Raw genomic sequence first — 16,162 nt, 5'->3', positions numbered from 1 at the left:
CGGGACGGTGGCAGCAAATGCAATAGAGGAGGAAGAGAACCATACCAGAAGATGGGTTTCCATCTAAATTCTCAAAAACTTAGTGGCAGTGAATTGTACCCCAAATATTAGTACACTCAGCTGTCTCCAGATACGTGTTAATACACATATATAGGCAGAAGTGGCTGTCCCTGGGTTTGAGTCCTCTTGCGTCTTGTGCTACATCATGTGTAGGGTTTGCTCTATTGAGGGAAGCCAAATGAAAATGCTGTGACATCTTTTGTTACACAAGTGCCTCCTGCTGTGCTTTAAATCTACGGCTGTCCCAAATGGGAGCTGCCACTGGTAATAGTAATTTCTCTTACCTGCTGGTCTTGTGATAAATGTGCTAGTGAAGCCTGACATTTAAAGTACGTTTGGATCCAGGAATATACCATAATGGCTGTATAAATACCCATGTCTGGCTTATCTTCAGTTTCTATGACATCTTGCCATCTCCTTGGGGAAGACTATAAATCAGCTGATACTTCTGTGCAGAAAGCTGAGGTCTCAGTGCCTTGCTGCCTTGGTTAGGGTGCAGGTGCCAGCAAGGCTGATTTGGGGGGTGGCAGCAGCCCTGGGGAGGTTAGAGCAGCCTTGGGGCTACCTGCCACCATGGCCTAGGGGGACCTGCCCTGCCAGTGGTGCTTGTGTTTGCAAAAAGGTGTGAGCTAAATTACAAAGGTTGGGTGTATTTAAACACATGCAGAACTGAGACCTCAGTGCATGTCCACGTATAAACAGTTTCCTTGTTAAGTCTGGTAACAGGGTACATATCAGGACTTGCTTTGGAGCTCTGCACTTTTTTTGTGGTTTTGAAAATGAGAAAAAGAAAAAAAAAAAAGGGTCATTTTATTGGTTTACCCAGAAAATATGTTTAAACAACTTGTATGCCTTGTGAGGCAGCCCAGCTAGTTAAGCTTCCCTCATTCCAAATATTCTTTGCTTCCATTTTTTAAACAAATATACTGATGTGTGGAATAACAAGTGTAAATTATTTTCCAAATTAAAACAATTAGTCTTATAAACATTAAAAAATAAGCCTCATCAACATTGCTGATTTGTGCTTGTAAGAGAACTGTAGAAGCTATTTGATTTTTTAAAAAATGAAGAAAAAACTATCACCTAGTAATGAAAAAGTGGTTTTCAGGTTTGTATGCAGTCATGGACCAAGCGGGATTTTGTGTTGGACAGTGCTGAAATAGCTTTTTACAAACAAAGAAACAGTGAAAATTATTAACAAAGGATTGTTAATAATTATGTTCATGATGAAAACTTTTATTTAAATGCAGAGCTGTTCTCCTGTGCAGCAATTCCATCCCATTCTAGTGAGAGCATCCATGCTATAGATAGTTAAACATGAAGCTATCATGGTTTTCATTACCTTAATGCTTAAATACAACAGCTCCTGGTAGAAACGTTTCCAATGCTGTGTTGTGCTGCAGGCTGACATGATTTCGGGGTCTCACACCGGTGATCCCAGAGGTCAGGGCAGATGCAGGAGGAACCTCCCCCCAAGGGCTTGTCCAGGCTCACAGCCACTGCAGTCAGTGTGTGCGCAGCATAATTCCTTGTATGACCAATTTCTTATGTACAGTCTCTCTCTTCACAGATATTTAAATACTGTTATTTGGAGGGGCAAATGAGTGCTGCAGCAGAGGGTGGTATTGGATGGAGTAGAAACTTGGGTTTTTACAAGGGCTTCCGATTCTCCTGCACTGAGGACTTCAGAGAGGGAGGAAGGGGTAGCAGTGAGTGGGGGTGAGGATGAGGTGACATCCCAGCGCATCTGTCTTTCACTTGATTCATTCACCGTTAGTGCCAGTGGTTCTCAGCTCCGATTTAGAGGGCTCACATTTCATTTCTCAGTCCCTCTTCTCTCCTTTTCCTTCATCTGGGAAGCTCGGAGGAGCCACAGCAACCTGGCTGTCTTTCTCCACTTTCCTTGTGACGGGTCTGGCAGGGCGTGCTTGGCCGCGGCTTTTGCCAGAGCTTTCTTCTCATACAAAAATGTGCTGAGGAACCACATCGCTAGCAGACGCTGTCCCACTTGCAAAGATTTACAGCGTAGCCTATAGGAAAGGATGGTCCCTGCTCCCTGGCTGCGCTGCAAACCATGCTGCCTAATGACCCAGAGCCCTTCGCAGGGATACTAAAATATTGCTGTGCTCTTTTGTTCTGACACTTTCCTCCTTCTCCAATGTAAGATTTTACCATTTTTCGAAACCACAGAGACAGATTGAAGGCAGCCCTTTGAATTTGTTAAAATTTGACTGCAGGGTTCCTTCTAACCCCTGTGCTAATTTTTAGCAGAGCAGGAAACATTAAAAATAACCATGAGAGAAGATTTCCTAACTCAGGAGGATTGTCCTCTTAATCTCTGGCTTCGTTTTCACTAGATCTTTTCCCCCGTTTAAAATTCCTGTCATACTGCTAGAGTAAGTACATCCCTGCCAGCAGCAGTAATGGCACAGAAGGAGGAGGGCAGAGGGCTGGTTAGCCAGGCTGGCACCTAGGCTTGATCTGAGCAGGGGTAAGGGATGTATGGGGAAAATGCTAATTATTTGGAAGAGCTTTTGTGTGTGAATCAGAGCTTCAAAGCTTCACATCTTCTTTTTGACGAACTCAAAGCCATTCCCAAGCCTTCAGCTGATCTCAGCATTGGGAGAATCTCATTTTTGCAATGACAGGTGACACTTTGGTGCTATATCTCAAAAATTCTGAGCTTCTACTCTGAAACAAAACAAAAAATAACCAGAATTTGTTTTAAAACATATCTGAATGTAGCCTCTTCCTCTGAAGTTGAAGTGTTGTATGGCCACACTAAGGCATGTAGCAAGAGCGCATGATGTAGTAACAAGCTCTTCTCAAGCCTCGATGTCTTACTTGACCTGTATCTGCATTTTCCATGTCACTGTATAAATATATATAATTAAATAATATATCATTCATGTATGCCATAAAATATATATCACTATATAAATAATGTCCTCACCCAGGCAGTGGCTGTGGGGTGCACCATGGTTTGGGTCACTGTGCCCACAGGAACACCCTGTGCCTACATTACTGCTTGTGAGGGGTAAAACCAAGGTGAGTAATTGCAATTATCACTCACCCCTGCTCCATCTCATAGCTCTCTCTGCTAAACCAGGTCCTCCTGCCCTGGCAACCTGAGGGCTTCAACCAGATGTTGCGGATATATTTTCTTTATCAAACTGAGCATCGTTTCCTCCTTTCTCTTCAAATGTGGAGGATGCCCCTCAGAGCTGCATTGGCTTGGCACCAAACACAGGCAGTCCTTACTAGTGTGTGGTCAGAAAAAGAGATCTGAGTCGATTTTCAGCTAGGAGTGGGCTCTGACATCCACTGGACAGTGTCAGCTGGGACCACATCAGTGTCATCTTCCTCAGAGCACCCGGCATCGATGGGTTTTGTCCTGCTTGGACAGGGTAGTGATGATTTTGGTCAGAAGCATGTTTCAGGGGAAGTTGATTGAATTTTCCCTCTACCTTGTCTTAAAGCATCAGGTTTGTCCTAGACAGAAAATTCATCCCCTCTTGAGGTAGTGAATATTTATGTAAAGTGTGATCGCTGTGTGTGTGATTCGGGGCAAAAGGCTTGTAATGGAGGGAGGGCAAAGGCACGAATGAAATTTATCCCTGGGCAAAAAGCACAGCATGAAGCCACTGCGATGCTCTCTTCTACTTGGGCCCTGTAATGGGATGTCCATAAAACTCACCTTTTTCTTACACTTTGTGCTGGTTGTTTAAGTGGAAGTGATATTTGTCCCTCCAAAATGAAAACTTCTGTAGAAGTGGTTTTTGACAGGGAATTAGGGGGTTACTTGTTTTTCCTGTTCCTTAGTTATCAAATAAACTAAAGATCACTTCATCTTTAATTAAAATGACATGGAGCAGAATTAAAATAAAAGTCAATAATGATCTCAACACATGGGTGCTTCTGACAGTTGCAGGCAATCAAGTAAGCAAGCCCAGATTTCAGATGCTCTCTACCACTTTGCACATGTGATGCTCTGACTGCTCTCGGGAGCCCTGCCTTTGCTCATGCAGATGTTTGCCTGGGCAGGTAGAACAGAGTCAATTACATCTCCAGCCCAGACTAACAAAACATTTAAAAGTCTGAGTTAGCCTTGTCCATTCAGCGGTGTGGCTGGCCAAGAGCCCCTCTGAAAGCCCAATGGATACTGTTTCTCTCAAGCATGAAATGCTTTCCTTCAAACAAACATCCTTTGAATAGGCCATTGTTTTTCCTTTTGGATGTCCCTTTGTGGACTGATACAAGAATAGCTAAAAGTTGATGAATTGGTATTGTAAATTAAAAAAAAAAAAAATCTGGGACTTCTGTTCCTTTGAGAAGTTAAATGTGCTGCAAGTTCTCTTCTTGGGTCCCACATCTTGTCCTCTGGAGGTCAGAGAGTTGCATCAGGAGCTTCAGATGAATCACTTCATAGTTTCAGGAAAGAATCTCCATGGACCCAATGCCTTTCCCAGGTGTTATAATGCAAGGAACTGAGGTGAGGTAAAGTATGGAGGGGTGTTGAGAGAAGTAGTAATAATTTGGTTGTGACCTGTAAGCCTTTCAATTAATGGACACAACTGCATTCATTTATATTTTTCATTACCACTACATAACAGTTGTGTACTGGTAGTTCCTTGTGAGAAACAATACACATCATGTGAACAGCATAACCTATGTTTGGTCACTTCAGAAATCTCGTGTAAAGAAATCCTCATATATTTTCAAGTGAACATCTCTTGTATATCTCCCCCAGTCCTTATAACATGGGTACTGATGCCCTGACCAGGATTCAGCTGCCTAAATTTACCTCTTTTTCCTAACAAACACAGCTGTGTTGCATCATATTCCAAGCCCATCACCACAGCCACTGCAGACTGATTTATTCCTTATCAATGGCCAGAGCTGTGAGTTGGAAGGATGCTATTTTTAACACAGCCCTTACACTTCTCTTACACACCTTTTTCTTCTTTGCTCAATTTCACTGTCACGTATTTAAGCTGAACTTGAAAAAGGTTCACCCTAATTGGTCCCCTGAGGAATACAGAAGATTTTGACACTTTATCATTGCATTATAGCATAGTGCAAGCTCCATTTGCTTTGGCAGGTCCTCCTGGTTTGCAGGGCTGCAGTGCAAGAATATATTTCAGCCTAGCACATATGCAGAAGGTGCCAGGAGGATGCACATTGCCGCACACGTGTGGCCGTGCTGGGTGGGCATAGGAGGGAGCGGGTGCTGATCCCAAGGTACCGTTTTGCAAACGTAAACCTTGAATTTGCAGTAGGCAGTGACGAGAGCAAGGCTGGGCTGGGTTTGAGCTCACAGGAGCAGTCAGCAGTGCTGCAGCGCTGGGTCAGGCTTTGCCACGGGGACAGGGCAGGGACGTAGTGCCTGCTGTTGGGCACAGCCTGTGGCTCCCTCCGGAGTGGATCCTTGCCCAGCGAAGTACGTGAGCACGCTTTGGAAATCTGGGAATGAATCAGGTGTCTGAAGGCTTTGCTTGACTCGCAGTCATCGTGCCGTGTCTATTCAGGAATTCTTTGCAAGGCTGAGTCTTCTTTGGGTTTAAATGAGGAAAGATTTTAAGTTTTCGGGCAGCAGGTTGTGGATCGGTGGAAATCCTGTTCTGGGTTGTCCTGAAAGTGTTGAGTTTTGAACTCTACTTTTTATCCTCAAGTGCTTGTGTGCCAGCTCCAGCTGATAGCCAGGGCAGCTTTGGCTTCATCTGTGGGCCTTAGAGCACCCCTGCTTCCTCTCCCCACATGCACCCTTTCTCAAAAGCAAGGTTTCCTATGGCCCAATACATTCACTGGCTTCATACGAGTTAAGGGCTGCATGCTAGAAATGATGGGGAAATAACCATTTACCATGTTGATTTACCATGCGCTCCTACAACAACCCTAGAAAGGGGAGACCTGCGGAAGAACTGGGGTGACCAAGTGCTTGTCTGTGCAAATACAAGTGCATTTCCAGCTTTGTATCACTGCAGATGAACAAAGCACATAGGTATCAGCCCGTGGGGCAGATACACCCTTCCATCCTCCACAGCAAGACACCCCTTCCCATCAGCGAGATGAACCATTATGGACTGAGGGTGATGGCTGATCCCCACATCTTGGGTAAAATGGTAGAGCTTCAGCAAGTCCTTTTGCAAAAACATATAGTTCAGATCTGAGGTGGATGTGAATCAATCAAGCATGTTTTACTGCTGCTCTTTTAGTCTTTAAAAACCTCAGGGAGTCCCGAGCGCTGTGCCAGAGCAGTGTCACCTTATCCCTGTCACTAATCCTGTCGCTTCCTTTCACACTCCTTCATACTCTGCAAATTGTTTGCTGCCTCTTACTGTACTTCTCTGAAACCTTCCTGCTGCATTGCACGGATGAAGGATTAGGTATATAAGTGACATAGCCAAAGATTGTACTATACGTAAGTAGAGCATCTTTCAGAGCATGACTGATATTGTTATGTTTGTAAATTGATTTTTTTTGTTGTTGTTTAAAATAATACTGTCTTTTCCTTCTCTTTACAGGGGCCTCTTGGTTTGGATGGCAAACCAGTAAGTAGCACTGAGTGCCAAACATAACATGTCTTTATTCAGACTGTTCTGCAATAGATAGTCAGTCTCAGCTATTACTCATTTATTGCTACATATATAACTGGTTAGGAGACAAAATTGTATTTAGGGAAATTATTCTGTGGTCTGTAACACGTGTAAGTTTAAATTCTGAGCCATGGCTAGCTGGCGCAGCTAGAGGTGAGCTTTTCTTTATTTGTCAGCTCATTTCGGCTGCTTCTCCCACTCCTGCGCCAGCTCAGCTAGGGGAGATTTGCAGACGGGTGGCAGGCCAAATTTGGGAAATAAACTCCAGTAGCACCTTGGAAGAAGCAAAGAAGGTAATCTTGGTTGCATGCTCCAGGCACTACAAAGTGGTATCATAAAAATAATTGCTCCCAAACTGGGTTCATTTGCCTCCAAAGGAGCCCAGGTGGGAACTGCTTGAGAGTGCCCAGTGTCCACGCAATACTTTGTGGAAGAGCTTGGACTTCATTTTATGAGCTGATTTCTTGGCTTCATTTTTGCTTGGAAGCCCTTTAGATACTCAGGTGCTCCACTCTTTACTTACTCTACAGAAACACAGATTTTTTTTTTTTTTTATTTTTATACTGGCTGAACACTAGCCAGCTCCAATTCCTTCGCCTGGATGGTTGCAACAGGAGGTTGAAGCTCTATTTTGTGTCCAAATCCCACTCTCTGCCACCACCTTCACTAGAGGGCACCATTTGAAATCTTTTCAAGCTCTGGTCCTAAACCAACTGTGATTTGCAAAGTGGGCAGAAGTCATTCAGTCTTTACAATCGAAAAATTACTCAGATACTTATTTCTAGCCAGTTAGGGAGTGTTTTGTTAGAGCTGTACATTGCTGTGGTTGTTTTCTATCCTACCGCTGAAGATGACAAATGTGAGCAAAAAGAAATCTAGAAATAAAGTGTTAGAAAAGAAAAAAGGAATCTAACTCGCGTCCCTGTGCTTGGGGCTTGGCTTTGATTTGGCAAAACCCCATGATGGAAAAGCAGTGCAAACCCCAGCAGCACGGTCCTGCGCCCGCAGCCCTTGGGAGACACATGGATGCGAATGTCTGCGAGGTGTGTGTGCACCAGGCAGGAGCGAGACTGGGAAAAATCTCAACAAAAAAGCAAACTTATCAAACAGCCAAACTCAAACCAGACCATTCAAAGCAGCCTTGCTTAGAGCCAAATTAACAGTGGGAGGGATGCAGCACGGGGATGCAGATGCTGCCACTGTCGGCCTCTGTTGACCTTCCCCCACTGCAGCCCACCAGGTCCTGCTTCGGCAAATACCGTGAATTGGGCTGAACCCTAAGATTCAGAATCTTTCTGTGCTAGAAGGATGCAGAGCAGGCACATCAAAACGTTGGCTTGTGACTTCTCTTTGGGGCTACAGTGTGTCTCTGCCTGCCTGTCTTACAGAAAGCTGCTTAGAGGGAAGATGACTTATGTCTTCAGCAAATAGGCCAAGGAAAGCAGCCCATCCTCCTTGTTTATTTCAAACAGATGTATAATTGTTGTAATGATATGCTGAGCATGTGTTTTTCTAGAAGTGATTTAATACTTCAAGAAATCTCTTGCATCTATTTAGAGTCACGTGTTTGCAAGCGACTGTCACACTGCCTGCTCTGCCCCGGTCCTTCTCCAGTCCTCTGTCCTGGCTAGAGCAGGCAGGACCTCATTGATGTTTTTCAGTAGCATGATGTTCATGAGAAGCAGTGTATCGTTTAAAATAATAGCATGTTTAACTTAAAATAATAGCAAATGTGGCTCAGGTTTGTGAATTGATGAATACAATCTCCATGGATGATTCTGCCATTTCTTAACTTGGATCCTTCTTCTGTATTTCCAGGGACCTCCAGGACCAAAAGGGGAAAAGGTAAAGGCTGCCTTAACACGTGGCATTTGGGGGGAAGCAGTTGTATGTCCTCTTCCTGTTGTAAATTCTCTCAGTTCAGGTTATCCCAATACACCAGCATGACATTACCCCACGAGGTTTTGTCAGGATGGGGAGTCATGACAGCAGGTTCTCAGGTTGCTCTTGGAGGAGCCCCAGAAAAGGGGAGGGAGGAAAGAATTTGCAAAAATGTAGGAGGGATAAGTATGGCCTTAAAGCTCATCCATGCCGTAGGGTTCTTGGTAACCCCTTAAGGGTTAGGTGAGTGACATACAGCTCTCTTCTTGCCTTCCTCCAAGAGCAAGGCTGTGGGCTCCATTGCTCTGTGTTTGCATGACATCCTCCCATGAATTTAGAGCAGCCAAAGAAGGTCATTACTGTACTGTAAGTGATGTTAATTCTCGCATGTGTAGGACATAAGTAGTTGCTAGGGGAGCCTTAAGAGTTGGAAACAATCCGCTATTTCTGATTTATTATCTGTTTCATTGCCTGCCAGGGCAGAATCATTCCCTATTGTGTTGTCTCCAGTCTTTCTCCTCCCCGGTTTTGAATATGTTAAGCAATAGGACTCTTGCCACTTCCCTTGTGTGCCATTCCCACATCCAGCTTGACCCTACGCTCAGTCCTTCATGGTTGAAATTTGAACTCTAATAGTTGACCCTTGCTGTTTTGCCTGACATGCAGGGTGAAGCAGGGGACATCGGCCCAAGGGTAAGTAGTGACACAGCAAGTTGATTTATTCTAAAATCTGGTTGTGTTTAACCTCCCCACAAAGTAAGACTTCGTGTAGCTTTGTTGCTGCAAGATGAGGTATGGTTCACAGTTCTGGAAGTGTTTAATTTTACCATCAGAGCTCTTTATGGTGGTGGTTTTCCTAACTTTGACCATGGGGAAACAGGAGTTGAAGACCCTCAGGTACGCTTATTGGACTTCCCTATCTCAAATTCCCTCTTCCAGTGTCAGACACCATGTTTCCCTTGAAGCTATGCTCCTTATTTATTGGCATTAGAGCACCAGTATGTAGCGGGAAGACCTGATGTCCCAGCACAGTGTTGTGCAGGGTGGAAAGTTTCTCCTGTCTTGCTGAGCTACCCACCTGGGAGCGTGATGGCACACAGGCAACATCAGGCTACCTTTGAAAATAAAGGGTTTAAAGTAACTGTATGATGAGGGGAAACTGTTTTGGCTATAACATACAGAAACTAATAGAGTTTTGTGGAAATGGCTCTTGTGGGGTTACATGAAGTTGAGATTTACTGCAGTGCACCAGGATAGGTCCCCACGGGGCGCAAGGGGGACATGGCTGTCCCACGGTCCCCGCTGTGGTGTTGGCAAAAGCGGCAGGAGCACGAAGCCTCCCGAGATGGGGATGAGATGGGAGGACTCACTACAGTGTGTGTGGCATTTCCGAGGTGGGCTCCATCCCAGTAACGGAGGTGCGGTTGGCCATGGGTTATGGGCACCTGCTGGAAACCCCACGGTGGGGATGTGCGGGGAAGGTGGCATACGGGCTCCGTGCAGAGGCTGGATTTGGAGCTGGCACCCGAGAGTCGGCTGGTTGGTTTAGACGCGGGTGTTGGAAATGTAGCCAGGGCCTCTGGCTACACTGGAGAGAGATGCCTTGGAGTCATTTTTCTTTTTTCCCCTGAAGGCTAAGTCAGTTTTTGAAGTTGGTGTCATTTTCTGAAGCAGTTTCCAACCACCTTGGGTGCCTTCAGAAATGTCACCCTCGGGCTCTGAGAGCCCCTAAAATTTCTCTGATGGATTTATGCCCTGTGTGACTAAGGAAGGCCTCAGCATAAGGTCTCAACTTTGTCTAAGTGCCCACCCACGTACTCAGAAAAGGCTTTAAGGGGTGATTCAGCAGCACATGAGCATGAGTTTTCACTCCTTGGACGGAGCTGTGGATGACTGCAGGGCTGACAACTCAGGCGATGCCAGAGGAGATGCTGCTCAGCCTCCAAAGGTCATGAGCTGGCGAAGGTCTGTGCTGCTGAATAACACGGGAACCCAACTCCTGCCACGGCTCCTGTTTGCGCTGCGGGAAATGGTCTGGGGATGGGCTCTGCCTCGACTCACAGGGGCGGGTGCCAGCTCCCAAGGTAACACTTATCCTAGGTTTTAATCTACTGAAAAAAATATGTGCTTTTTTTTTTTTTTCTCCTGATCTGCATTTGTCCAGATTTTGCTTTACTTCTAGATTTATTTATGTCTTTTTGCACAAGAGTAAGAAAAAGGCTCAGAAACAATTTGGGAGGAAAGGGGAAGAAACAGGCCTGGCAGAGCCATGCACAAGCAGGTCTAGCAACTGGTGTCTGGCTTTGAAAATAGCTTCCTTTATGTCTCCAGACACTCGGGGTTGTGGATTGGATACAAAACTTCTTAATACCATCTGGCCTGGATTGGTTTTCATTTCCTAATTTAATCTATCTTCTTCCTCAAGTTTCAGCAGTGGCTTTGTTTAGCTGATTTTGAAAGGCATGTCGCAGCAAATCATAGCATCAACGGAAGGATTAATAACTAGGAATATATACAGTGCTGCCTCCCTCATAAATGTGCGTGTCTATGAACGGTGGAGTGGGGATAGTGTGTGTCAGTGAGTGCAAAAATATTATCATTAGGAATGGTAGATTAAAAGAGAGTAATGCTTGGGGTGGCTTTGGAGGGACTGTCTGCAGTGGAAGTACGATGAAGGCCGTCGGGGATTGGTTATTGAATATGTTTTTGTTTGCACTGCTCCTCTTTCTGTCTCTAATAAACACCTGCCACCAGCATGGACAAAGAAGAGATTGTTGCACGTATGAGTGTGCTTAACGTAGATGCTGGAGGGTGATTTTTGGAAAGCTGAGGAAAAAGTTCACATCAGTTTGTCCTAGGTACTGAATGCTAGTTCTTGCAAACTGCATCAGGGAGGCTGTTGTGCAGCCTCACCTAACCAGGACGGAGAATAAACATACTCAAATATTCTGACAAAATGTATATAAAGTGTATTTACAGGGAGACACCAAGAACAGATTCCCTCTGATCTGGGGAAGAGAGAGGGAGTCAGAAACGGGATGCTACCAAGGCTGGAACTGCTGTGCCCTGATATTTGTGCTTATACTTCTCTTAAAATCAAATATATCACTACACCTCTGAAAAGGACCGTTTTCATAAGCCAGACTCGCTTTCTGAGCTGGCACTGGCATGATCATTCTGGATTTATTACCTTAGCTTGGGTGATCTTGTTCTTACTGACAGTTCAGATGTTTAGACAAATGATGGAATTGATGAATCTTTGCACATCTGGGCTAGCGGATGCACAGCGTGTGTGGCAGCAGCGCTGGGTTTGCTTTCAAGGGGGAGAAAAGGGGCTTCAGCATGTGAGAGAAATGCTCTTGTCTCCAGCAGCTCATGCAGCATGCTCCTGCTCAACAGCCAGTGCTGATGGAAATGGCACCAGTAACATCTGTAGCTGTGTCCTGAGGTGCTGTGGGACTAAACACTGGTGTGACTGAACTGGCTCTATAGCGACAGGCTGGAGTCTAGGCTGCAGACAGAAAAGTAGCTTTTTCTCTCTTACTTTCTGCAAAAATATGAGTGCTTCTCAAGCTCACATTGCAGATAAAAGCTCAGCACAGAAAGCATCCTGCAGAGCTCACAGCAACAGTCAACAGACATGCCTATGGATACTTCTTTTTTATTTTATTTTATTTATTTGCTTCGTTTGGAATATTATGTTGAAATGGCTAAATCGAGTACTCTAAAGCTAGAAATTTCCAGTATTCAATGTTTCTGTGCTCTAAGACTCCATTGCTACACAGGGTCAGACCCAGTGGCCAGTTAGCCCAGTGCCCTGTGACCACGTGCACTGGGAGAGTGTAAACATGGAGCAGGAACATGTAACTCCATCACAGAACTGCTCTCCTGGAGCCTGGTTATCTATGGCCCGGACATTTCTTGGGCCAAAGACAGCGTCTCTGTATTTAATAGCCCTCAGGGCTGTTCACCTTTCCTAGGCCCATCTGTAACAGGGATTGTTTAAAATTAAATGTGTGATGGCTGGATTTGGTGGGATATGGTGTGATTGGCCTTGGAGCAAATGCAAATTGTCATTTCACATTAAAACTGGGCTTGGAAGGTGTTTACCTGGATGGTGCTCAGCAATCTGTGGGATAAGAAAAAAGTTTCAGTTCTGATCTGGCTCTTTGGGCTTTTCTGAAATCTCACTCAATGCTCTTGCGTATCTTCATGCACATAAGAAGGCATAAAACTAGGTCCTTTCTGTCTACCACAAACCCATTTGCTCTCGGTAGAGCCTTTTCGGTGGTGTCTGGAGGGCCTGGCCAAGCACAAGGGCTCTGTGTTCTCATGAATTTCAAGGTGGCATCATCTTGGGTTCTTAAAATCTCAGGATTTCAGTGTTGTTCCTCCCCAAAATGCCTGTATTTAAGTGAGGACTGAGCTAAAGCCTCTCTCTACAGCTTGAAAAAAAAATCCTTGGGAGGGGTTTATTTTCCAGGATTGACTATTTTTTTTCTATCTGACTTTGCTTTTCCCCTCCCTTTCTGAGATGACTGCTGGAACATCTGTGCTTGATGTACCAGTGCACGCCTGCTGCTAAGCCTATCCTGGGAGGCTGGGCAGGAGATGGGATTGCCTATGTAATATTTACCCCAAAATTGAGGTTTGGGTTTACTTGTTATTTGTGTGAAAGGTTTAAAAGCTCCCTGGGCAATTTGGACAAGAGGTTTTTTCCTTAGAAATCTTCCAAAACCCTCATGTGTCTTTCTGTGGGGTTTCTCATGGCTTTGCTCCATCCCTTTGGTCCTCCTACAGATGTTTGCAGGGATGGATGGGGGAAAGGGAGATGCAAGCAGTATCCTGAGAAAGAAAATGTCTTCCTGCTTCTCCCTAGATAGATAAGTGAAAAGGCTAAAAGACAATAGCAATGACTACTGACATGGTCTGAATACATTGTTTTTGCATCATATAAATCTGAGAGATTTATCTGCATTTTGCAGGCTGGGGAGTACATCAGTGTTCATTTTAGCCTCTGAAAAAAAATATAATATTTGGTCTCAGGAGAAATGCTAGAATATATCCCCTGTGGGGTTTACTGGAATAATGCTCTTTATTCTGCAGAAAGCCCTGCAGTAGGGGAATCCTCTGTACTCCAGCTGCTTTGAATGTCCTATTGTGCAGTAAACTAATGAAAAGATACTTGTTTCCCTTTGTCTGTTTACTGCTTACCAAGCTCCAGTGTATCCAGAATGTTAAAACAACCACTGTTGGCTACGTAGATTATTTCCTCCTCATGCATCAATTAATTATCAAAGAAAAATTGTTGTATATTGTTACGGCCTTTAAAACTCATTCTTCTGCTGTGCTTTCATCTTAAATTCTTGCTCTTTCCTCCTCTGCCTCCCACTTTACCTGGCTAGATGGTTTTTCCCCACCTCAATCATGGATTTCTGGCTAACGATCAGCTTGTCTTTAGCCGACGAGTGCTCAAGGTAGACATAGCAGATCTGCTGCTCCTGGTTTGCTGTGGTTCTTTGAGTTGCTTTTGTTTCTTCTTTCTGGCTGATAGTGCGCTGTTGCTATTTTAAATTGTCACTATTGTGGCTGTGTTCAGAGGTGCTTGTTGGGAGCATGCTTGAGGGAAACCCCATTGGAATTTAGGGGGAGTTTTTTCAAAGGAAACAGGAAAGTGATGGGTATTAGAATTTGGCCACTTGTGGGAAGTGGGGATCAAGCAGCAGAGTCCAATAAATGTTCATATGAACAGCGCTGGTATTGTAAAATAAAATGCATTAAAACTAGGGCTGTCTGAATCCATGTATTCTAAACGTGATGTTTTAATTAGGCAAAATTCAGTGGGAGACTCTTGACTTGACATAATTGGAAGCAGTGTTCAGCATTTGCAATAGGATTTTTTTAAAAACTATGCAAGTGATTTAGGAACACAGATCTTGTTGAAAGGCCGTGGGACTTGTGCTGCTAAGTCACTTAAGGACTTCTGAAATATCCCACACTTGTCCCTGATTTGAGGGTGGACCACATATTAAATACAGTCCTCGTACCGCCTCGGTGGTAACCCTTCCAGATGTTGCTAAAAGATTTATGAGATGGCCTTTCCATGAGGATTTCCATTGTGTAGCCGCATGGATGTGCCCGGCCACAGCCCTGGGGCTGGGTGGTGGGTGCCAGTGGGGGGTCGGGAGTTGATAACTGGGTGGTGGAGCCCCACAGGGTGCTCCCCTCCAGAGTGGGCACCTACCAAACCTTCACGATCACATGGAGATAGAGCTGCTGCTTTTTTCTTTGCATCCAAGCAGCATTGAGTGTGAGCTACACTGGATGTTAACGCATGACCTTGGCTGTATTTAAAGGATACTACTGAGCGCTACTTTTTTTTTTTGTGGGTTTTTTGTTGTGGTCCACTAAGCTATGGAAGTGTGTGCATGCTCTGTGCCAGCATGCTGCTGGGTCTGGGTTATTTCTGGGTACTGTTGAACTGGTGTTATCCATGCAGACAGTTGCTGAGCAAGGGCTTAATGAGATAAAACCTCACTGGAAGGCATTGAGCAAAATCCTGGTTAAAGAACCAGACCCAAGGGGCGTGAAGCAGCCTTGAGCTCCCAGCCTCCCCAACTGGCAGCTGTAATTAAATTTTATTAGGACAGTGAAGGCCAGGATGCTGATGGCCCAGGGATGCAGTGCATGTGTTGTGGGCACCCCACGGCCACCGCTTGCCAACATCACTTCATCTCACCATGTCTGTGTGAACTTCTTCCAGGGCGATCAAGGTCGAGATGGAGCCACTGGCCCCCCTGGTCCACCAGGACCCCCAGGTGCCCGGGGGCCTCCTGGTGACACGGGAAAAGATGGCCCAAGAGGACCTTCAGGCCCCCCTGTAAGGACGGGAGATGCACAGCGAGCACATGTCGGGCAGTTCCCACCCCAGAGAGGGAGAGGAGGGTGAAGGGGTGTCTCCTTTCCCAGTGCTGCCACCCCATCCACTGGGTCCCCAGCCTGAGCCAGCAGTTGGGCCCTGATCACTGCTCATACAGCAAAGCTTTGGGGCTTGGGGCCACGGGAGCAGCAGGGGACCTTCCATCTTCAGTTTTGGAGCAAACAGCTGGTCCTGGAGCAAGAATTTGTGTGTGCTGGTTGTACCTCAGAGGGCCCAGAGGAGTTCTCTTCCCTCATCTGTAGCCTTCAGATGACCTGTTGCAAATATCTAGATCATTGGCAATTTATTTAATAAAAAAATAGGCTAAAATTCAATGCTGTTGAACATTCTAATTATCGCTGAGCATTTTGGAAAATGAGAGGTAATAATTTCAATGTTGGCATTTTTATTTTTACAGGGTTTCAAAGGCGAGCCGGGAGAGGACGGCCTCGTGGTTAGTATTGCCCAGCAGCATCCGTGCCCCCCACACTTTACATCACCCTTCAGATCGTTGCAGCAAGTGGTTTTGTGTTGTTGCTTATGGAGGCCAAAAAAATCCCGTGGGAAATGATAGATGCCCTAAAATGGATGTTTGTCCCAGGGTACCTGTGCCCTGGGGAGCCGAGAGGTCAGTCGTTGTTTCCTTGGCTCCTCTGGAGCGATGTGCTGCTCCTGTGTCCCCACTTCTGCGCCTCTGAAGCCTCCT

At 45.3% G+C, this 16,162-nt stretch overlaps 1 protein-coding gene across 6 annotated transcripts in view; it reads left to right on the top strand.

Annotated features, from left to right (window-relative positions):
- COL23A1 (collagen type XXIII alpha 1 chain) overlaps nt 1-16,162 on the top strand; it is a 192,153-nt gene that overhangs the window by 159,031 nt on the left and 16,960 nt on the right. For 4 of the 6 annotated variants that reach the window (XM_042790119.1, XM_042790120.1, XM_042790118.1 and 1 more), the window contains 5 exons: nt 6,585-6,611; nt 8,475-8,501; nt 9,204-9,230; nt 15,301-15,417; nt 15,875-15,910. In XM_042790119.1, coding sequence (XP_042646053.1) covers nt 6,585-6,611; nt 8,475-8,501; nt 9,204-9,230; nt 15,301-15,417; nt 15,875-15,910 — 234 coding nt within the window. The remainder of the gene's footprint in view (nt 1-6,584; nt 6,612-8,474; nt 8,502-9,203; nt 9,231-15,300; nt 15,418-15,874; nt 15,911-16,162) is intronic. The other 2 variants (XM_042790121.1, XM_042790122.1) reach the window with 1 other exon arrangement.

The sequence above is a fragment of the Tyto alba genome, unplaced genomic scaffold (genome assembly GCF_018691265.1).
Source record: "Tyto alba isolate M040663 unplaced genomic scaffold, T.alba_DEE_v4.0 Super-Scaffold_17, whole genome shotgun sequence".
NCBI classification, from domain to species: domain Eukaryota; kingdom Metazoa; phylum Chordata; class Aves; order Strigiformes; family Tytonidae; genus Tyto; species Tyto alba.
Note: the sequence above shows the minus strand (reverse complement) of the source record. Positions and strands in the feature narration are given on the sequence as shown.